Source organism: Sinocyclocheilus anshuiensis, unplaced genomic scaffold (genome assembly GCF_001515605.1).
Source record: "Sinocyclocheilus anshuiensis isolate Anshui unplaced genomic scaffold, SAMN03320099.WGS_v1.1 scaffold493, whole genome shotgun sequence".
NCBI lineage: Eukaryota > Metazoa > Chordata > Actinopteri > Cypriniformes > Cyprinidae > Sinocyclocheilus > Sinocyclocheilus anshuiensis.
The window spans coordinates 303,189-326,349 of record NW_015537963.1 but is presented as its reverse complement, the minus strand read 5'-3'; the positions used below and the strand labels follow the sequence as shown (position 1 = coordinate 326,349).

Genomic DNA, 23,161 nt, shown 5'->3' with positions numbered 1-23,161 from the left:
ATTATTATTATTATTATTATTATTATTATTATTATTTCGTTCTGTTTGAAAACGAGCAAACGAAAATTAAGCTAGATTTTTCGTAGGCCTATTTTTGTTCGTGGGTAAACAAATGAGCTTATGCTGCAATATTTGTTTTCACATGCTGGGCAGCTTCGATACTTTAGTCTGATTATATATTAATTATGTATTAGTGATTATATATTATTAAATTATATCTTTAGCTGAATCAAGCCGCGCATAGCACCGCGCATCGCGTTTTTCTTATGGGTAAAATTCCAGGCTTTGCTTTATACTGAAGGAATAGGCTGCGCTGCGTCTGGGACAAAACACAAAACACAGATGAGCTCAGACGGGGAAGACTGTACAGTAGGCTAGCTCTTGTTGGATTTAGAAATTTGTTTTTTGTTTTCGATTGTTTTATTTAAGTAGACCTTTAGACATAACAAGGTGCGCCAGAAAGCGCTCCCTGTTATTTTACAAAAGCAATTTGTAACGTTTTGTTGTTATTGTGGAAGTATAGAAAATAAAGCAGACATTTCTTTCCTCTGTTATCGTGTAGCCTAAGGGATCGCGCCGGCGCGCCTATACAACAGCCAGGGCTGCGTTTCTCGATAACGATTGATCTTAGCGCTTAGGAGCGTTTTCTACGAGTCATTTTACGATCGTTCGTTATTGTTTCACTTGCGTTTCCCAAAAATGCACTTAACCCAGTCGCGTGTAGCCGTGCTTAAGTGCTACTTATGAGTCGCTATCCGTTTGTCAAGTGCTGAAGACTTTAAGAGCGTTTTCTACGAGTCATTTATTACGATCGTTCGTTATTGTTTCACGTGCGTTTCCCAAAAATGCACAACGCAATCGCACGTAGCCGTGCTTTAAGTGCTACTTAGGAGTCGCTATGTGTTTGTCAAGTGCTGAAATGTCACCTCATAGAATGGCTCGTAATTGTAGTAAACGCTCGTTTATTGAAATGTTAGCCTAATGCTGCGTTCCAGACAACTCGGATATAATAACTAGTATATTATATATAATATTATACTTTACATAATAATATGGCCTATAATACTTTATATAAAAATAGGAAAATACGGGATAAACAAACATGAAACTTGTAAATAAAATAATCTGATATATAGCCTATGTACAATTTAATAACATATAGCCTAGTTTGATATATGAATTGGGTGTTCGTCAAAGATTGCATGCGGTCGGAGATTCCCGTGTTTACAGCTCCGTAAAATAACCTACTGGAAGCTCTGTAGTTTTGCTGTATAGGCCCATAGATAAAAATATTAAAATTGCAAACACACAATAACATTTTAAGTTACTTCCATTTCTGAAAAAAAGAATGTCCTAGTAATTGATGTTATGAATACACATGCCTGATTTTTGTTTTAATTATACATCGTACATAAAAAAAACAAAACAAAAAAAAACAAAAAACATTTGCAATCAAGACTGAAAAAAGCCAGAAGTGAATGTAAACCAGATTTGGCCCAGACTCTGTTGCTATCTGTGAAGCCAAGCATAAGAATAGCCTACTAAAAAGTTAATAAGAATTCTTTCTAAATGCAGCACTGTTCTTATTTCGCTCTGCATAACCTGAACTAAAAAAAAATTGAAATGAAAACATTTCGCTTTTAATCTGTGTATTTAACAGCCTGGGAGACCTTCCCAGGGCAGTACCTTGCTCACCGACTAAAATCAGGGCGCCCACTGGAGACGGCACCAGAGGTGAGGGGGCACAGTAACCGAGGTGGCCGGGCCGGGGCTTAAATGTTTTTAATCACATTTTGAGGGGGGGCAACTCTCAGATACTCTCAGACACCCCACAAAATAATGAAAATTGTGTCAAATGTTATCTTTTCTGTTCCACAGAGGAAAAACAGTGGAAACAAGAGTGAGGGCAGGATTATTTTTGGGTGTTTTTATCACGTCAACAGATTTCCTGTTGTGACAGCACAGAGTTAGTTCAGGTGCGCTCTTGGCAGCGCTTCTATTAGCCCTGTAGGCATCACCGGGTCGGATCTCAGGACCAGGCGATCTTCAGCATCTCGTCCACATCCAGAAGTTTTTCCCGGGCTTTTCCCAGGGATTTGCCTCTTTTCTCCTCCTCTGCATTAATTTTCTCCCATTGTGAAAAAAGCACCATTCTCACACCTGTTGACACACAAGACCCAATAATAAACTTTTGTTTTCACTTTAAAATCTGATGTATGTATGTATGTATTTATTTAGATTTTTTTTGCTTTTAAGAATCAGCTTAGAATCTTGGAACAAAATTCGTTCCATGACAAAGCATGGCTTTCATCAAAATTGTATTCCATTGGCAGCGCTTCTATTAGCCCTGTAGGCATCACCGGGTCGGATCTCAGGACCAGGCGATCTTCAGCATCTCGTCCACATCCAGAAGTTTTTCCCGGGCTTTTCCCAGGGATTTGCCTCTTTTCTCCTCCTCTGCATTAATTTTCTCCCATTGTGAAAAAAGCACCATTCTCACACCTGTTGACACACAAGACCCAATAATAAACTTTTGTTTTCACTTTAAAATCTGATGTATGTATGTATGTATTTATTTAGATTTTTTTTTCTTTTAAGAATCAGCTTAGAATCTTGGAACAAAATTCGTTTTCATGACAAAGCATGGCTTTCATCAAAATTGTATTCCAAACCTCCTCTGACTGTGGTTCAAACCCAGTATAATGCAATAATCCAGAGAAACATGCATGTGCAAAACAGATGTTTAAAGACCGCAGAAAAAGCAGCAGAGTGAATGCTTTTGACCAAACCCAGTGAACGTTCATCGCAGGCAGCATTATAATGAATCACAGATGCGTGTCTCAACGTGAAAGTTTTTCCAAGGTGGAGTAGCTAGTATAATAAAGCTTCTTTCTAAGAACTTTCTTTCTAAGAACTTGTAAGAATCAAGGTCTGAGGAAGCATTACACATATCCCTCATGTAACAGACAATCCTAGAATGCATTGAAGTGAGCTCAGAGAAACAGATGCATACAAACTGGAGGATGAGAGAAATATCAATGAAGAACTGAGATTTTGCCTGGAGAGGAGCCTTGGTGAAATAACTATAATTCATATCTACAGCTGAATAATAGCCATGTTAATTTTATTTTAAATTAATGTAAAAATGCCTTCAATCGACATCAAGTGCCATTCTAAAATAATAAAAACATCCAAATTAAAATAAAACAAAAGAACTACAATTTGTATTAATGCATTAATGCTATTTTTTATTAATTAATTTTTGTGCCTTTTTTTAAATATAAAGCTATAATTTGTATTAATGTAATAATGTACTAATTCTATTCACCGTTTGATTTTAATTAATCATTAATGAATTAATAATATTATTTGTATTCATTTTATTTATTAATGTAAACATGCCTTCTATCAGCATTTTACTGCCATGCTAAAGTAATAAAAACATTGAACATATGAACAATCTACAATTTGTATATTAATGTATTTTCCTTCATCGTATAAATGCCTTTGCTCAGCATTTTAGTGCCATGTTAAAAATAATGAAAATTTTATAATTAAAATAAACTATGATTTGTAGTAATGCCTTTGCTCATAATATTGTGACATTTTTCTTATTTATATTTCACACAATATTATGCCTTTAATCTGCAACGTCATAATGTCAGAATATTATCCTCAAAACATTAAGATTTATTCTTACAATGTTACAAACTTTTCCTCAGAATCTTGTATTTTTTGGTATTTGATTATTGTAATGTGGTACTACAATGCCATCATACATATCTGATGCTGCTTGAATATACTTAATATCTTAGGAACTTAAATTACTATTTTACCATATAAATAGATAAAAAGCATTAAAGTATGCTTATGGCACACTCTATCGATAACAATGAGTCCTGTTATGAGCCTCATTTGTATGCTGACGTTGCTCTTAATCAGTTATATATGTGACCCTGGAGCACAAAAGCAGTCTTAAGTCGCTGGGGTATATTTGTAGCAATAGCCAACAATACATTGTATGGGTCAAAATTATCGATTTTTCTTTTATGCCAAAAATCATTAGGATATTAAGTAAAGATCCTTTCCATGAAGATATTTTTTAAATTTCCTACTGTAAATATATTAAAACTTCATTTTTGATTAGTAATATGCATTGCTAAGAACTTCATTTGAACAACTTTAAAGATGATTTTCTCAATATTTAGATTTTTTTGCACCCTCAGATTCCAGATTTTCAAATAGTTGAATCTCGGCCAAATATTGTCCTATCATAACAAACCATACATCAATGGAAAGCTTATTTATTCAGCTTTCAGATGATGTATAAATCTCAATTTAAAAAAATTTACCCTTATGACTGTTTTTGTGGTCCAGGGTCACGTATTAGGTTGACTTTAGTAAGGATGATGCAGTCTCGGGGGTTTTGGTATCTAGTGTGTCTGACCTCGTGTTTGCAGAAGGGCAGTGATCGCTTGAGCGCCCGGTTTGTTGACTGACAGATCCAGCTTGCCCGCCTCCATATCCTGAATCAAAACGCGTGCCGTATCGAAACTGTCGTTCATGGTGGTTGCAATCACACCGGTAGGTCCGCGTTTGACCCAGCCACTGCAGTACAGACCTGCCCAAACATTAACACAGACAATTACAAATATAGGTGGGGGGGGGGTGAATGAAGTACCCACAGTACCTTCAGTAGACTACAAAACACTGAACAAAAATGACTGCTCCGGGTGTGTGTGTGTGTGTGTGTTTACTATTCAGTGCTGTGCGTGGGCACTTGAATGGGAAAAATGCAGAGCACAAATTCCAAGCATGGGTTCTCGCACTTGGCCAGACGTCACATCACTTTATTATAGATAAATTTGTTAATACAGCTAGGACGAATATATATAAGCAGATTTTAAAACTAGTGATGTGTGTTTTTCCCAGATAGGGTCTCAAAACCAGAATCCACAGGAGACGTTCTTACAATATTTTTTTTTGGACGAGTACAAAAGCTTTTCCATCAATTGCCCACCAAATGTAGTTTCCAACTAATATATTTACCAGTGGGAAACTGACCGACATCTGTTCTTACTGTTCTCATAATTAGCACTTTATTTTCCACTAAATATAAGAACAGGCAACTTCCTTGAAAAACTTCCAGCCAAAAAACATAAAATATGCAACTAAAAAGCTAAGTTAATAAAATGTAACTTATTAACATTCTTCTTGTAAGAACGTCTCCAGTGGTTGTTGGTTTTGAGCACCTGCTGATGGATGAAAACACACATTTTCACCCCTCTGACCTGCTGTGTCCTGCACTCTTCCCATCTCATTGGGCACGATGGCTCTTCGGGGGTCAAAGGGCACAGCGGGGTCGATAGGAATGCTTTTATAGCCGATACTGCTGATGATCAGACCACAGTCCACATCCTCCAGCTGACCGGTAACCTCTGCTCGCACGCTCTCGCCCGAACCCTGATACACAACACAGAGACCACACAGACTTCACATCCAGCCCAAAACACCCTCACAAATACAGGACATTACATACAAACATGACAGAGAGAAGAAATATAGCTTCATTAATAAAGATCAGAGCATGAGCAAAGCAATATTTCTGAGGCTGGACAATACATAGATTTATAATATTTTCATAATGATATTGATGGTAATATAAAACTAAAAAACACTGTTAATATCAAAATGTGGTTAATATTTATAAGTTTCTAAAGCCCATTTCAGCTTGTTTGTTCCACTTTCACTTCTTGTTTTACAATGCTTAAATGATGTAAGATAACACAAATCATTGTTTCGAGTTGGTTCATTTAAAAAAAATCGTTTTGCAAAATGCTCTTAAGTTGAGAAAATAATCTTGAAAACAATTTCCATCGAGCTCTCCATTTCAATTAACTGATACAAAACAAGAGTATAAATAAATATACAGTGGATAAAAAAACAAACAAAAAAAAACATTTAAATTCCATGCTTTGTAGTGGCAACCTTATGCTGTGCAACAATACTTACATTACTTATGTTAAATAATAAAAAATTAAGTAATAAAAATGTTTATGGGTAATAAATTCTATGTTGAATCAAATTAAATTATTCTTTTTAAAGCTACTTTTTGTAATGTCTACTCATAATTTAGAGTATCCTTTGGCGGTTAATTTTTCAGTCAAAACTGATTACTTCAATTAATTAATCAACACATCATGTAAATAACTTTGTAAAACAACAACAAAAATGTGTTGTGTAATAACTGTATTGTGATCGATGAAAGTGAATAATGTGGATGAATCACTCACATTAAGACTACAAACTTGTATTAGCTGAATTCAGGAATAAATAAACTGAACATATGAATCCAATTAGCCCTGCAGTAATCATTTCTGTACAATTAGCAAAACACTTCCTTAAACCACAGACATTCACACCAAACAGAAAGCTGGTTTGTTATCAAGCACAAGTGATCACAGTTCTGGCAGACTGTACATCTGATAACATCATCAAGCTTCTCTCAGGACTTTCCAGATTTAAGACGGAGCCAAAAATGCAGTCTTGTTGTGCAGTGATCTCTAAAAACAACAATGAACTCCAAAAACATTAGGGCTAAGATTACAAAAACAACTGTGTGTGGCAGAGCCAGTCCAGCTGGTTCAACTCATTGTTTAAATCACATTCATTATGATCACATTTAATAATGTGTTTCAGAAACATATACATCCAAACAGGTTTATTGGTTAGAGATTTGTTTAGGTTTACATAAAATGCCTTTCGCAATCCATTTATGCAAATCAGAAACAGAATATGGCACCAATTATTTTTTTCCATCTGGAATATTTGTTTTGATATAATGTGGATGAATTGCTCACATTAAGACCACAAACTTTCATGACCCTTGATCTCTCTACGTATGATCTTAACAAATGTCGAGAGAACTCACATATTCGTGGTCCTAATTCTGTCTTGCATGTTTACCTCTCGAGCTTACAGTAATATTGTGAAATATTTATTATATAATATTTAAAATAACAGTTTTCTGTGTGAATATATATTGTAAAATGTAATTTATTCCTGTGTTCAAAGCTGAATTTTCAGCATCATTACTCCAGTCTTCAGTGTCACATGATCTTCAGAAATCATTCTGATTTGCTGATCAAGATTTTTTTTTTTCAAGATTCTTTGATAAAAGAACAGCCTTTATTTGAAATAGCAATATTTTTTAACATTATAAATGTCTTATGTAATTTTTGCAGTGGTGGACAGTAACGGAGTAGTTTTACTTCGTTACTGTACTTAAGTAAATTTTTCAAGTATCTGTACTTTACTGGAGTAGTTTTATTTTGAGTAACTTTTACTTTTACTTCACTAAAAAGCAGAATTTTCAGCATCATTACTCCAGTCTTCAGTGTCACATGATCTTCAGAAATCATTCTGATTTGCTGATCAAGATTTTTTTTTTTCAAGATTCTTTGATAAAAGAACAGCCTTTATTTGAAATAGCAATATTTTTTAACATTATAAATGTCTTATGTAATCGTATCTATACTTTTACTCAAGTACTTGATTTGTGTACTTCGTCCACCACTGAATTTTTGATCAATTTAATGCATCCTTGCTGAATAAGAGTATCAATTTCTGAACTTCTCAACTTTTGAATATGTGTATACTGTGAAAAAGTTCAGATAAAATTAAGATATAATTTTTGATCTTTAAAAAAAAAAGATCAGTCATTGTCAATTTCAGTTTACTTTTATGAATAAATAAACTTCACATATAAATCCAATTAACCATGTAATAATAATTTCCATATAGTTAACTTAGCAAACCAATGGAAATCATGGGCTGCGTCCAAAATCACATGCTCTCTTGAGTAGGTACTTTTTTTGAAGAAGTAATTACTTCACGACCACAAAAGAGTCCGTTCTATATAGAATGACTGTAATCTGGACGTACTACATTCGCAATGTTGTCATTTTCACATGACCTACCAGTGTCAGTTGCGTTGCATCCCTGCCATTCATAAATCCTCTCCTGTGGCCTCATGGGATAGTAAAGTGTTCATCTTATGCACACTTAAGAATCACTCTGGAAGTAGGTCATCCAGGTACTTTTTCCCTGAATTGTGACACACTTATTTTGTCACATACTGTTTTTCGCCTACTATATACAGTAGTAGGGAAGTATTTGATTTCGGATGTAGCCATGCTTCTTATTCTGTTTTGCATGTTTACCTCAAGCTTATTAAGAGCCAATCGGATTCCAGCAGCTCTTTTCTCATCAGCCCCCGCGAGAACCTCCACAGGACTGCGAAAGAAGCGAAGGCCCCAGCATTTCTCAGCTTTATCATCTCCTCCTTCCTTTACGGCTTTCATCATTAACTCTGTCAGTCTTTTTCTTGGCCTGGGAAGGTCTAATGAACACACACACACACATACACACACACACACACACACACACACACACACACACACAGAGAAACACTTTAATGATCTGCAGTGCATGTGCAAATGAAAACATAATTTAATGAATTTATTTGAGTTGATTGCCATATCAGCTTCAAAGGCATCTTAACACCAGATATTGGAAATTTCCAAAAAAGAAGTGAATTCATTTGTCAGTCCCTTTGATCTGGAAACCAAGAATTGCCAGACAGGAATTGTTTCACACTGTTCCCTTAAAAGCAGTCAATGTGACTTATTAAATTCCATTATATTAAACATTGCAAGGCTTTTATAGTAGTTTTATGCTTTTATTTCTGGAGCTCAATATCATTCCCTATATGTACAGAGCAGCGTTAACCTCTTAATTTCCTCTTAGGTTTAACTGATGAAAGTCAGGGGTTTGGATTGACATGAGGGTTATTTTTATGTGAATAAACCCTTTGATTTGAATGTGTTTACCTTTCAAAGCTTCTGCGATGCCCTCAAAGTCAGCGGGCAGCATGTCAGCCCTGGTGTTTGGCAGATTGACCATCTCTCTGAGTTCCTGAAGAGATAAACAAAAATAAACAGTCCTGTTCCCTCACACACTCATTTCGAAACCTTTCACTTGCAAAGTAAATAAACTATAATTATATATTAGAGTTCAGGAGGGTTTTTCCATTATGCAATACACTGTTTTTTTTCCCATGCATTCGATCAACAGGTCCTTCCGCTTTATTTTCCAAATTCATAGCTGTCACTCAAATGGTTTTCATTCACTTCGAGGGAGTGAAGCAAGAGAGTCATACCTTGATGGTACAAGCGATTTGAAGAGGTCCTCGTCGGCCTACGATCAAAACCCTTCGCACTTTACTGCCTGCCAATGCTTCTAGTGCATTCTGGGTAATATCGGTTTCCTGTAAGCAGGCAATAGAGGAGATAGTAAACTAAAATGATCAGGAATCAAGACAGGAAAGGGTGGTTTACTGAGGAAAAAGCACTTTCCTGAGTCATTACAGAAATTTAAATGATGTTATCAGCTCACTTGCAAGAAACAGTTCACCCAGTAATGAAAATTTGCTGGAAATATACTCACCCTCGGGCCATCCAAGATGCAGATGAGTTTGTTTCTTCATCAGATTTGGAGAAATGTAGCATAGTTTCACTTGCTCACCAACGGATCCTCTGCAGTGAATGGGTGCCGTCAGAATGAGAGTCCAAACAGCTGATAAAAACATCACAATAATCCACAAGTAATCCACATCACTCCAGTCCATCAATTAATGTCTTGTGAAAAGAAATGCTGAAAATCTATCAATGAGATGTTTTGAACTTCAAACCATCGCTTCCGGCTAAAATATGAGTCTTCGATCCATAATATTACTTCCTCCAGAGAAAAGGTCATCTTGTTTGAATCAGGAAAGAAATCTGCACAGATCAAGCACCGTTTGCAAGCCAAAACAGTCCAATAATGGATGAAGCATTATTATGGACTATTATGGACTATCCATACAATGGATTCTGGCCGGAAGCAACAGTTTGAAGTTAAAAATGTCTTGATAGATTTGTTTTTTTACAAACGCGCAGCTTTTGGCTTCTCAAGATGTTAACTGATGGACTGGAGTGCTGTGGATTACTTGTGGATTATTGTGATGTTTTTATCAGCTGTTTGGACTCTCATTCTGACGGCACCCATTCACTGCAGAGCATCCATTGCTGAGACACTGATGCAATGCTACATTTCTCCAAATCTGATGAAGAAACAAACTCATCTACATCTTGGATGGCCTGAGGGTGAGTATATTTCCAGCTAATTTTCAGTTTTGGGTGAACTATTCCTGTCTGCAGGGAATTTTCAACATTATCTATGAATTTATTAACATAAAACTCTTCTCTGAACATGTATTGTTAACCATATGTGAGCCTTGTCTTGTGAGTCTTAAATAAACAAAGTAACAATTATTGATTCATTCAATAATTTAACATTGAGTTAAACACGGTGAAACTTGTAATTCAGCGAGTCAATATAGTAAAAGTGAGTCCTTCAATTCAATCCATTAACATGTGGGATTAAGATTGATTCATGAGTCTTTAAAACAAGTTCATTAAACTGAGCTGGTTCATAAGAGTCAAGATTCATGACTCACACTATACTGGTCATATTATTTTTGCAGCACTTGGAGTCTTTCTCCATCACATTTGATTCAGACTACAAACGTTTGATACAATTCCTTCATTTAGCCATATAGATTTACTAGCAATGCAGAGTGTTTTAGAAAAGATCAACATCCACATCCACCAAAGAAGAAGATATTCAGAAGACACTCAAGTTTCATTAATGGAAGTGAAGTAATAACTTGTGATTCGGTAAGTCAATATAGTGAGTTAGTGAGTCATTTGACTGATTCAAACCATTAACAGTGGATTTGAGATTGATCCATGAGTTAAATCATTCCCTAAACTACTTCAAACCGATTACCATCTGGTACTTTTGCATATATGTGACCCTGGAGCACAAAACCAGTCTTAAGTCGCTGGGGTATATTTTTAGCAATAGCCAAAAAAACATTGTATGGGTCAAAATGATCGATTTTTCTTTTATGCCAAAAATCATTAGGATATTAAGTAAAGATCATGTTCCATGAAGATATTTTGTAAATTTCCTACTGTAAATATATCAAAACTTCATTTTTGATTAGTAATATGCATTGCTAAGATCTTCATCTGGACAACTTTAAAGGAGATTTTCTCAATATTTTGACTTTTTTGCACCCTCAGATTCCATATTTTCATATTTTCAAATATTGTCCTATCATAACAAACCATACATCAATGGAAAGCTTATTTATTCAGCTTTCAGATGATGTATAAATCTCAATTTCGAGATTTTTTTTGACTGGTTTTGTGGTCCAGGGTCACATATCATAAGTCTCTCTAATATAGATAAAATAAACACAGTGGGCTCAGACCTTCAGCATTTCTACAGGTGCCAGAAGTATTCGGGCAACATCCAGGGCCACATTTCCCTGTCCTAGAATCACAGCCGTCTCAAAGCTGAGATCTGGATGCAGCTGCAGATCAAAGGAAATAACAGAGGGTTGTTTAAGGGGTTATTAAACACCAAAACGTCTGAAGGGATTCAAAAGAAATGGCACCTCCTTATTACTGGGCAGTCCGTTGTACCATCCAACAAAGTCTTTAGCTGAGAAAACACCAGGTAAATCTTCACCTGGAATTCCCATTGACCGATTTCCTTCGGCTCCGTAACTCTGGAAAAACACATGGTGCAGAGGAGGATGACTACAGGAACAGTCATGGTGCAAAATTAAATTAAATGATGTGGCATGCAGTGATTTAGAGAAGACACCCACTAAAATGTGGTTCAGTGTAAAAACTGTGTAAAAAAAGACATCTTGCACTGTAAAAAATTACCATGAATTTTACGGTAAAAGACTGTAAAAATGCTACAGTAAAAACCTGTTAAATGGTTAACGGTAAATTCCCCTACTATATACGGTGAAAGTTGGTATATTAACATTATATCAGTTAATGAAATTACGGTATTTAACTGTAAATTTAATTTAAAACCATAAAACCTAAAATGTTGCTACCGTATTTTTATGGTAAAATTCCGGCAACAAGTGCCAGATTTTTTGTTACAGCGTGTCATTGAATCATATATATCTTCATTGTGTGCGAAAATAGTTCTGAGACTGTTCTTTGGTGTTCTACTGAAGTAGGAAAGTCATATGACTTTGGACTCTTTCACGAGCATGATTCAATTATCATGCATTTTATTTTTGTGTGAAATAATTCAAAGAAATCATGCAATATACACTTTCACATCAGTTAACGTATATTCATGGTCAGTAAACTCCTTCAGTTTACTTTTAACTGCTGTAGATGTGCATCAAACCACGTGGGTCGTCATGTGATCAAATGTAAACCTTGAATGCAACATAAGCCACTTTGGATAAAAGCACCTGCTAAGTGGATAAAAGTAAATATTAGTATAAATGCTCTGACTCGTACAAATGCCACCTCTGACCAAAAAAAAAAAAAAAAAAAAACAAAAAGCCTACCCTACATCTTCTTCAGTTGCATTTTTATTCAGAAATATTATAAGAGTAAAAGAAATGTTTGCACATTCTGTTGCCACATCCGTTGAGTGAATGGAAAGTAACAGTGAATCGAAAGGTTATACCCCCCCTTGACAAAAAAAAAAAAAAAAAAACACATATAGCCTACCCTACATCTTCTTCAGTTGCATTTTTATTCAGAAATATTATAAGAGTAAAAGAAATGTTTGCACATTCTGTTGCCACATCCGTTGAGTGAATGGAAAGTAACAGTGAATCGAAAGGTTATACTGGCCATGATTATATGTTACCTGCTGTGAAAGCAAATATTACATTATTTCTTTGAATTATTTCACACAATAAATACAATTCTGGATAATTTGCTCATGTTACACACAATAAAAATTCTCACAAGATGCAAAAAGGACAAAAAAGTACAGTAAACTAAAACTAGATAGATGAATGTGTAATAAATTTAGCTTTGCATCACAGGAATAAATTTCATTTTAAAATTCAATAAAATAGAAAACAATTATTTTCAATTGTAATAATATTTCATAATATTACTGTTTTTACAGTAATAAATTGAGCCTTGATGAGCATGAGACGGACCTTAAACTTTTAAACAGTAGTGTATATCCAACTTTGAGCATTTGTGAAAATGAAAACATATAAACAGGCATAAAAACTTCTTTGTACACTGCTTTTTATGTCTTTTTTTTTCAGTGTAAGACTTTGATTGTTGTTTTTTGCCTGATGTCAGTAAAAAAAAAATCCCAGAAGATAACAATCTTCTAAAAGCAAGATTAGTGTATGGCAAATCTCTTGCATCTTCAATATATGCTTTCACAGCAGGTATCATATAATCATGGCCAGTATAACCTTTCGATTCACTGTTACTTTCCATACACCCAACTTTTGTGGCAACGGATGTGGCAACAGAATGTGCAAATCATGCAAGCATCACCATCAGCAAGGCGCAGACATCGGAAAACTGCACGAACTGATAAAATGTAAACATTGAATGAAATATAAGTCACTTGGATAAAAGCACCTGCCAAATTCATAACAGTAAATGTAAATGGGTCACAGACGTTAAGATGTCTGCATCGAAAGAAATTTACAAAAGTGATTTATGTCCATAGAAAGCACATTAAATGTAAGTAAAGTGTCTACTTTTAAGGTTTCAAATACGTTTTTGGAGAATAAAATGTCAAAATTTGGTTGAAATAATGTTACACTGTCATTCAGTGTAACACAATATTTATGTAAAAATTCAAACAACATGCTTATTCTGACGTGTACATATTAAAATATATAAAAGAATAAGGGAGCATATTAAATTTTATTGTGTTTTAAATGAGTAAAAAATCTTACTGACCAATGGGAAAAACCTAGGATGGTGGCAAATTTTAAAAATGTAAAATTACAACTAATTAGTATTTTGGGTGAAAGCAATTAGTCTTTTAATATGTCATAAATTGATTTTTGTTGTAAATATGCCTGACAAGATTGTTACACTGAATGACATTTTAGTGGGTGTCTTCTGTAAATCAGGGAAAAATGTATGATATTTATTTTTTTGCTCTGAAAAACAAAAACAAATTTGCAATTAAACAGAAAACTTTTTAAATTTTTTGGGGGAAAAACAACAACAATTTAAAGCAGTATTACACTTATTGTTTTTATGCTTAAACCCTTTTTTGTCTTTGACCCAAATATTAATATAAACACTGGCTAGTATACAACCCAAGCTTTGTCAAAAAACAGTGACCATACATCGCCTCAAATTCTCTTTTTCATTTAGATATATTATAAAAGAAAAACAATTTTTCCCATTTTCACTGAAGGTGCAAGAGACGCGCTATTCACTTATATTGCTTTTAGAAGATTCTTGTCTTTTTGGGTTTTTCACTGACGTCACACAATAAACAATAATGAAAGGCTTACGTTGTGATTTAAACAATGCTTTACATTGCAAAAAGAATAGAAGACAAAAGAAGTATAAAAGAAGGTGTACGAATATTTTTTTTATGTTTATACGTTTTTATTTTCACAAATGCACAAAGTTGGATACACACTACTGTTCAAAAGGTTAAGGTCCGTCTCTTATGCTCGTCAAGGCTGCATTTATTATTGTAAAAATAGCAACGTTATGCAATATTCTAACAATTTAAAATAACATTTTTTTCCAATTTAAAGGATTTTAAAATGTAATTTATTCATGTAATGCAAAGATAAATTTACCTCACATGAGGCAAATTAGATTGTGGAATCAAAACTTGTTTTCTTAAAAAAAAAAAAAACTAACACTAGCTTTTCTAATCTTTTTGTATTCTATCTATTTGTTTTCTTTTTATTTATTATACAATTAACAAAAGCAAAAAAGGCCTCTAACACTAGCTTGCTCTATTCTTTTTCTATTCTATCGGTTTTCTTTTTATTTATTATATAATCAAAAAAAAAACTTGCTACGTGAACTGCGTTAAGCTAACTGAGACTTGTTATAGCACTTGTATATCATTGCTCTTTTGTTGATTTTGATTGCTTCCATTGTCCTCATTTGTAATTTCTATTTTTTTTATTTATTTTAAAATGTAATTTATTCCTGTGATCAAAGCTGAATTTTTAGCATCATCACTCCAGTCTTCAGCGTCACATGATCCTTCAGAAATCATTCACTTTTCAATCACTTTTTATCCATTTAAAGCATCCTTGCTAAATTTCTTTGCCAAAAAAAAAAAAAAATGATACTTACTTCAAGCTTTTGAATGGTATAGTGTATAATGCTACAAAAGCTTTTTTATTTCAGATAAATAAATTATTAAGATAAATATTCAGATAAAAAAAAAAAATCAGATAAATAAATCTTTGGATCTTTCTATTCATCAAAGAATCCTGAAAAAATGTACTCAAATGTTTTAAATTTTGATAATAATAATAATGTTTCTTGAACAGCAAATCTGCATATTAGAATTTCCAAATTAGAAATGTTCTTTTTGCCATTAATTGTAATAATTCAGTGAGATTTGACAGAGATCTGATCTGATCTGATCATCATCAGTCTGTCTGGAATGACGTGAAGAAACAGAACAAACTGAGACAGACTCAATCCAGAAGAACTGTGTCTCCGAGATGCTTCAAGAAACCTCCTGCAAAGCTACAGTACTGTTCAAAGTTTTAGGCACTTGTGTAAAAATAGTAAGTAAACATTTATTTATATAGCACCTTTCAAAACAAAGTTACAAAGTGCTTTACAATAAAAAAGATCAGTACAGCAACAACATACAAAAATACCATCAAAATTAAGAAGAAGCCATACAATAAAAATGAGTCTTAAAAGAGGATACAGTAAATGCTGTAAAATGAGGATGCTGTCAAATATTATGTCATGAATAGAGTTGCTTTATCAATTAACTTCTATTAACTAAATTAAATCAACATTTGGTGTGAGCATCCTTTGCGTTTAAAGCAGCTTTTGCCCTCGGTGCACTTGTGCATTGTTTTTCAGGGAGCTTTGCAGGAGGTTTCTTGAAGCATCTCGGAGACACAGTTCTTCTGGATTGAGTCTGTCTCAGTTTGTTCTGTTTCTTCATGTCATTCCAGACAGACTGATGAGGATCAGATCACATCTCTGTGTGGAGCTCTGGCTGTTTTCAGACAAAAATACTGACTTAAAACCATTTTTAGCTGCTGAAAATACTAGTGTTCTAAAATATATATATATAAATGTATTATTTATTTATATTTATTGCCATTGTCAATTTTTACTATGCAAAACTGGCACTCGGTGAATGATTAATCTGGATTGTTGTGGTTTGTATCCTCACCAGCACAACAGCGTGGTAAGCTTGTCGTAACTCGTCAATCGTCACATCTTTACCCACATTCACATTGCCATGGAAGCTGCATCGTTCATGCTGGGCCGTCTGAGTAAAAGTGTTAATGACATTCTGGAAAATTAAAATGAGGAATAAAAAAAAAAACGTATTATTTTACTAGCACATATTACAATATTAAAATACATACTACTAGCACATATTAAAATACATATTATGCTATTAGCATAAATCACAATAGTGATTTATGCATAGGAAAAATAAAGCTTAAACATGCTTAAGTTTAACGATATCTAATAGCGCAATGGCTTGTTTGTTATCAAGACTGTCTGTTGCTCGTGATTCTTATAAGTGATTGTGACATGTGGCCAAGTATGGTGACCCATACTCTGAATTAGTGCTCTGCATTTAACCCATCCAAAGTGCACACACACAGCAGTGAACACACACACACACTGTGAACACACACCCGGAGCAGTGGGCAGCCATTTATGCCATTCATCCCCAGTTGGGGGTTCGGTGCCTTGCTCAAGGGCACCTCAGTCGTGGTATTGAAGGAAAGAGAGCGCATAACATACTGTAAATCAGACATGAACAAACATTCATGTTGTCCTGGCAGTAATCAAGCACTGTACATCATTCACTTTCAAGTCTCATTTTTACTGATGTTTGTTTTTCTGTTTCCTACATGAGGTAATTACTGATTGAACCACTCAAGCGCTCTTGTACTACACAAATAGATGAAATGAGTGCATGCTATCATTTCCCCTAATAGTTTTTAAAGCTAAAGTCATATCTATACATTGCCACTAAATGGCATAGTTCAAACAGATAGTCCTTATGTTAATAATGAGTGAATATATATTACAATAAGGGTGATAAGAAGGTATTATAACATCAAATCAGCTCGAGTCATCATGAAACAGTGTTTGTAAATGACATGCAGCAAATAACAATAAATGCAGCATATTAAACCACATGCATTTTTAATAAAACACTAAGTTCTAATATATGACAACATTTTATGACAGTGCTCGTTCAAAGAAGAGGAAATAAATCAATTTAGCAGTTCAGTTTTGGCCAGGCCCGGCGCCAGAGGGGGGCGTGTTACAGTGTGTTACAGGCTTTGCCCCCCACGGACATCCCTGTGCCCCCCCTCCGGACCGAGGGGGACGGCCGGACTTTAGTTTCGCGTGTATCATAGTCTAACTCGTAGTGTAAAATAGTCTAACTGATTGCCTTTAGATGGAAAAGCTGCCCATAACTCCTGGTCTAGGATCTGTTTTCTTCGTAATAATAGCATAATGAAATAGATTTGGCAAACAATCCAGTGTCTCTGCCCTTCTGTTTTGGAAAGCGTCAAATGATTTTACAATGCATTTTCGCAGAGGGGAGCAAAATAGCCAATCACAGACATGTTTGTTGATTTCTGCAACGCAATGGCCAATCAGATATGTTTAGGTTGAAATCTTTTTGTCCAGTGCTGAGTTCTGTCATGCTCGTAACTTCATTAAAAAAGTTTAATTGTGTGGTTACATTCATTGGTTAAAACGGAACTTTGTGAGATCATGATGAATGAGTGACAGTTTTTAATAAATTTAAAGGGAGCGCTCTTTCCATGCTGTATACGATCATATATTCAGAATTGAAATAAAACGTGTGTTTTCATGCTTGACAAGCGGCCACGTACGACACAGAGATAGCTAACTACTACACTATATAGAAAAGGATAATAGCCTAATTTCAGAAGCACAAAGTGATGTGATTCTGCAACCAAGCCTGGTCCAAACGCAGGATTTAGGTAAGGAAACGGTTATTAATTATTCATATTGGCTGCCATGCCAAATCATGCACCTGCTTGCTTTTCTGTTTAATTTAAGTGTTTTTGTGAACGTATATGCAAATAATTATAACATTTTACAATAAGGTTCCATTAGTTAATGTTAGTTAATGTATTAAAGTGTTAGTTAATTATTGTAAAGTGTTACCCAAATAATGTATTTTGAGCGTTCACTTGAAACTAAGCGTAACACTTCAATATTTATAAATAAATAAAGAGATAATGTTGAAAAAATGTTGCTTTTATAATCATATCACTAGCAAAATCATAACAGATAAATTGTGAATAATCAATATACTGATCAGCATTATTCTCAAATCCATTTTACATCCATTATCTGATTTGTTGTTTAGTAAAACAGGATAGTTGTTTACTTGACTTTTGGGGATTTGATTAATAAAGTGGTCTCTGCATGACAGACATGAAATATGAGAGACTTTTACTGATGTAAAACTAAGTAAATAGGGTTCATTTTTATTTCATAGTGACTAAATGAAGGCCTGACCTTGACCTCGGGATGATCAGGCGCAACCCCAAACCGCACCAGTCCAAACGGCACCGGCAGTCGCTCGTAAATGTCTACGGCTGCATCCTGCCGAGCCTGAAAGTGATACAATGAAATGAACAAACAATGGGTGATTTGTGTAAAAATGCTAGTAAACACTGTGAGACTGAAAATGATGAGTTTGTCTGTATCCCACAGACACAGAACTAAAGATCAGCATTCATGCTATTTCTGCAAAGCACTTGTGATTCAACCCGTTGTTCCTCTTTAGTACTTCAGTGGTTTGATTGAAAGTCTTCAAGTGCCAGAACATTGTGTCTATGTCAAAACCAGCAGCATTGTTAATGCCTGTACTGTGGGAATCAAAGTGGATCTGTTGATGTGGGGTAAAAGTAAACCTCAAAGACAGCTGCTGGAATTTACCTGGATGGCTTTCAAAGAAAATAACTTGTCACGCAAAACCTCGGTAAAACCAACAGGTTCGTATGCAATCAGCAAAGTTTGTCAACCTAAAAGAACCAAATCAGCTAAAGCTAGATTAAATCTTTCCTGAGAAAGTGAGTATTTGGACCAGGGCACCTACCTTCAGGAGCTGCTGTGCCGTGTAAAAACCTGCAGGACCTCCACCTACGATACACACTCTTGGACCGGATGAGGAGGACAACCCACGCACACCTGTCAACATGACAGAAACACAACATGTTTTTTATTATATGACATTTTACAACAGGGACTGATTGAGCAATCGCTTTACACCACACACAGTAAAACTTCTATCTATCTATCTATCTATCTATCTATCTATCATCCATCCATATGAGAAACTAGGGCACAATGTGTCAAAATTTGATTGATGTCCCCTCATAAAATAGGTCCATAAAAATTCCATACCCGCAAAAAGAATGAAACAACAAAAAATAAAAATAAACAAACAAATAAAAAATAAAAAAGTTGTTTTACCAAAGAGGGCTATGTGTTATAGAAAAATGTCATTTCATTTTAATTTATCTAGTTAATATGAAGTGATTTAGTACTTTCTTTATTCACTCTTTGATTTTTCACGCCTAACAACTTTGAACCAAGTCCCTCTATCACAGGAGCATGAACACACACACACACACACACACACAAGGACCACTCTCTCTATCTCTCTCTCACACAAATACACGCATAATTACTTTTACGGCTATGCCAGATGGAGAAAGTATGTCTGGCGGAGACGCAGAAACTGTAATTAGTGAATATCAGAGCTTACATCAAAGGATGTGAAAACACTCTGTAAGGACTGGTCTGTTTTACATAAGATGTCTGGGAAGATGTACGGCAAGAGGTCTGGCAAGAACTGTGACACAGCGGCAGACAAAGTTCAGCCCGTGAAGATATTCCAGGGTGTTTTGCAATGTAGGCCTGGTGAGTTTGCAAAGGATTTGCTGTCAGCTTTATAGCAATGTTCAGGAAGAGAATAAAGTAAATTGTTGTTTCCCCACGTAGGTTTTCACTAGCTGGTAATAACACAGTAAAATAAACAGAGCTGAGATAGTTGTTTGAACAAATAAGTGTAGTTATTTGTATCCATTAACATACACTGTGAATGTTAAAGGAAAACATCTCAGAGGCGTGTTTAGGCGCCACACAACTGAACTGAAAGGAAAAAAACCTCTCTCGCTTGTGGTATAGGGTTTAATACAAATGTAGTTTTTGACAGCCTCATAGGAATAAACAGCACTTCTGACTTAATTCTGACATGCAATTGCAAGTTATAAAGTCAGAATTGTGTGATATAAACCCGCAATTCTGACTTTTTTCTCGTAATTGCAAATTTATATCTCTCGCAATTCTGACTTTTTTCTCATAATTCAGATTTTTTTTCTCAGAATTGTGAGATATAAACTCACAATTGTAAGAAAATATTTGATTCCTCTGAATCAGACTTTATAACTTATAATTGCAGGTTTATAGGCTACCTCACAATTCTGAGAAGAAAAATCTGACGTGCTAGAAAAAAAGGCAGAATCTCGAGATATAAATTCACAATTGCAAGAAACATGTCAGAATTGTGTGGGGAAAAAATCAGAATTGCAAGAAAAAAGCCAGAATAGTTCGTTTATATTTAGCAATTCCAACTTTATTTCTCGCAATTGCGAGTTTATATTCTGCGATTCTAAGAAAAAAGTCACAATTGTGAGATATAAACTCGCAATTGCAAGAAAAAAAAAAGGCAGAATTGTGAGAAAAAAGTACGTTTGTCTCACAATTCTGACTTTATAACTTGCAGTTGCGAGAGTATATCAGGCAATTCTGAGGAAAAAAAGCCAGAATTAGAACTCACGATTGCGAGAAAAATTACTTTTTTACATTTTTTATTTAGTGGCAAAAACGGTTTTCCATACTAACCAGAGACACATTGACATGAACCCATAACAAAGCATACATCAATCACTACAAGGTATACACAAACGTATTCATCAAATGACTTGAGTATGCTAAGAAAAGCTCAAATCCATCATAGAAAGGCACCTGCACCTAATAACAGACAGTAGTACTGTAACACAGCACAGTAATATCAAAAGATCTTATGATTTTATAATAACTTGTTATTATAATCTTGTTACACTGAATGACCTCTAACAAACTACATATTCAGGACAAACCTTCCCCGGTTATTTCAATAATTAAGAAAAACAAAAGACTTAGGCCTAGTCCTTTTAATATAACACAGCCAACACTTATTTATACATGCCACTAAAACATATACATATATACACACACATATATATATATATATATATATATATATATATATTATTACTTTGTATTTTATATCTTTATTCAAAGCTGTAATGATAAAGTCATAGTCCAGACCATTACAATGAATGACAATTTTTGCAGTTTGAAACATTATTTTATCCATATTTTGACATTTTATTTTCACAAAAGTTATTTGAAACATTAAACTAGACATTTTAGTTGCATTTAATATTTTTTATATAACATATAAACATGTTATAACATATATAATATATATACATTCAGATATTTTTTTTTTATATAAAATCACTTTAAATGTAATTTGATGCAGACACCAAAATCTATAAACTTAAAAACTTTGATTATTTTTGCACTTTCTTAATGTCAAGAATGTGTCAAGTTAACAGTTTATCTTGGTAAACTTACCTTCGTTTAATATGAACATGCATATGATAAAAAAAGATGATGTACTGCAGTAGGATTGAGCCACATACTTTAAATATGTTATATGGAAACGCAGATTCCCTTCTGAAGTCATGAAGAAAAACAAACAGTGTTAAGTGTCAGATCATAAACTCACCGCCTTCAGCTGCCAGACATCGGGATGCACTTGACAGGCCGTGGATCTTCATCACAGACCCTCTCATTAGGGTTATCATCGTCATCATCTACATCAGATGAAATGCAGTACAAAAGCAACAGTCCAGATCCAACAATGACTCTGTTATGAAGGCAAAAGCTGCTTATGGAGCTTTGATCCCTCAGCGCGTGCTATTGGGTCACATTCGTGGGTGCATTCATGTATGTGTTCATCTGAACTGAAAATTGAAACAGATCTGTATTAAAGATTTGCATTATCCATTTCTACTGCCTGCTTCAGATTGCACCAATTCTGTTGCATTGGGTCCATTTAGAGTCAAATAAAAGTGCCCGGTTTTGAGATGTTAAGAGCACAAATAAACAAGAAAGAAGAAAATAATATTTTGAAGTGTGCATGACAACTGTATGAACAAGTAGCAGAGCTGATCTTATAAATACAATAACACGCAATAACAAGTATCTCAAATACGGTGCATATGACAAAATCAGTCGACTACAAAAAGCACGCGGTGCATAAAAACGCAAAAGTGACAATTTAAAAGAAAAACAACAAGTTTAAGGCTATAAATGAAGTGTCCTTACTTCTGTTCAGTTGTGCATCGCTTTAAGTTCTCCGTGATGAACGAATGCTCCGATTAAACGTTCCTCTTCGGTGAACGTGCCACTTTCCGCTGTCTTTTGCTGATCCTTTCATGCATAACCGCACTATAGTATTCGAAGTTTGCGGTTCCACTGCTCACCTGAGTGATTTTATCAGTTTAGCCTTGACTGAAGGTCTCAGACCGTGTGCACAGATAAATTACACACAGAGACAAGGCCATGGACTCATTCACGTCAATAGCATATTTGATCATGACTTATGGGGTTTTGTCTGCTTAGTACAATTATTCTCGTTTTATGTCCTAAATTTCATAAAAGTTACCATATGTGCCAATCAGACTGTGTTTGCCTCGTTAAAAGAAAAAAAGGTGCGGTGAATGTGAATGGGAAAGTCATTGCTCAACTGACTACAGCTATTGCTCAAATATGGATCAATGTCCAATTATATTAGACTACTTTGACTCTTTATGGTATGGTGTTGCCACCATTTTCTTATCGCTATTCCAGTACAACCACAACAAATTGCATTATTGGGTAAC

At 34.7% G+C, this 23,161-nt stretch overlaps 1 protein-coding gene across 2 annotated transcripts; it reads right to left on the bottom strand.

Moving 5' to 3' along the window:
- Positions 1 to 2,353: 2,353 nt before the first annotated feature.
- On the bottom strand, positions 2,354 to 22,910 carry fdxr (ferredoxin reductase). 2 transcript variants are annotated; one of them, XM_016459496.1, is made up of 13 exons: positions 22,605 to 22,910; positions 22,003 to 22,240; positions 19,258 to 19,349; positions 18,675 to 18,770; positions 16,321 to 16,443; positions 11,567 to 11,680; positions 11,381 to 11,482; positions 9,221 to 9,328; positions 8,892 to 8,976; positions 8,223 to 8,401; positions 5,292 to 5,463; positions 4,448 to 4,621; positions 2,354 to 2,502 (listed from the first exon to the last, which is right to left on the bottom strand). In XM_016459496.1, exons 2-13 carry the CDS (start codon positions 22,088 to 22,090, stop codon positions 2,372 to 2,374), a joined length of 1,464 nt encoding a protein of 487 aa, XP_016314982.1. In that variant the 5' UTR covers positions 22,091 to 22,240; positions 22,605 to 22,910; the 3' UTR covers positions 2,354 to 2,371. The 2 variants fall into 2 exon arrangements, with proteins under 2 accessions (XP_016314982.1, XP_016314989.1); XM_016459503.1 differs by having other exon boundaries at positions 22,003 to 22,235.
- Positions 22,911 to 23,161: the final 251 nt, after the last annotated feature.

What these genes read in the sequence shown, in the direction of transcription:
- fdxr (XM_016459496.1), bottom strand. Translation starts at nt 22,090, where the DNA reads ATGATGACGATGATAACCCTAATGAGAGGGTCTGTGATGAAGATCCAC. An exon ending in CTTACCACGCTGTTGTGCTG is followed by an intron (nt 11,681 to 16,320) that starts GTGAGGATACAA and finishes GTGTTTTTCCAG; the next exon opens with AGTTACGGAGCCGAAGGAAA. An exon ending in CACCTGTAGAAATGCTGAAG is followed by an intron (nt 9,329 to 11,380) that starts GTCTGAGCCCAC and finishes GCCTGCTTACAG; the next exon opens with GAAACCGATATTACCCAGAA.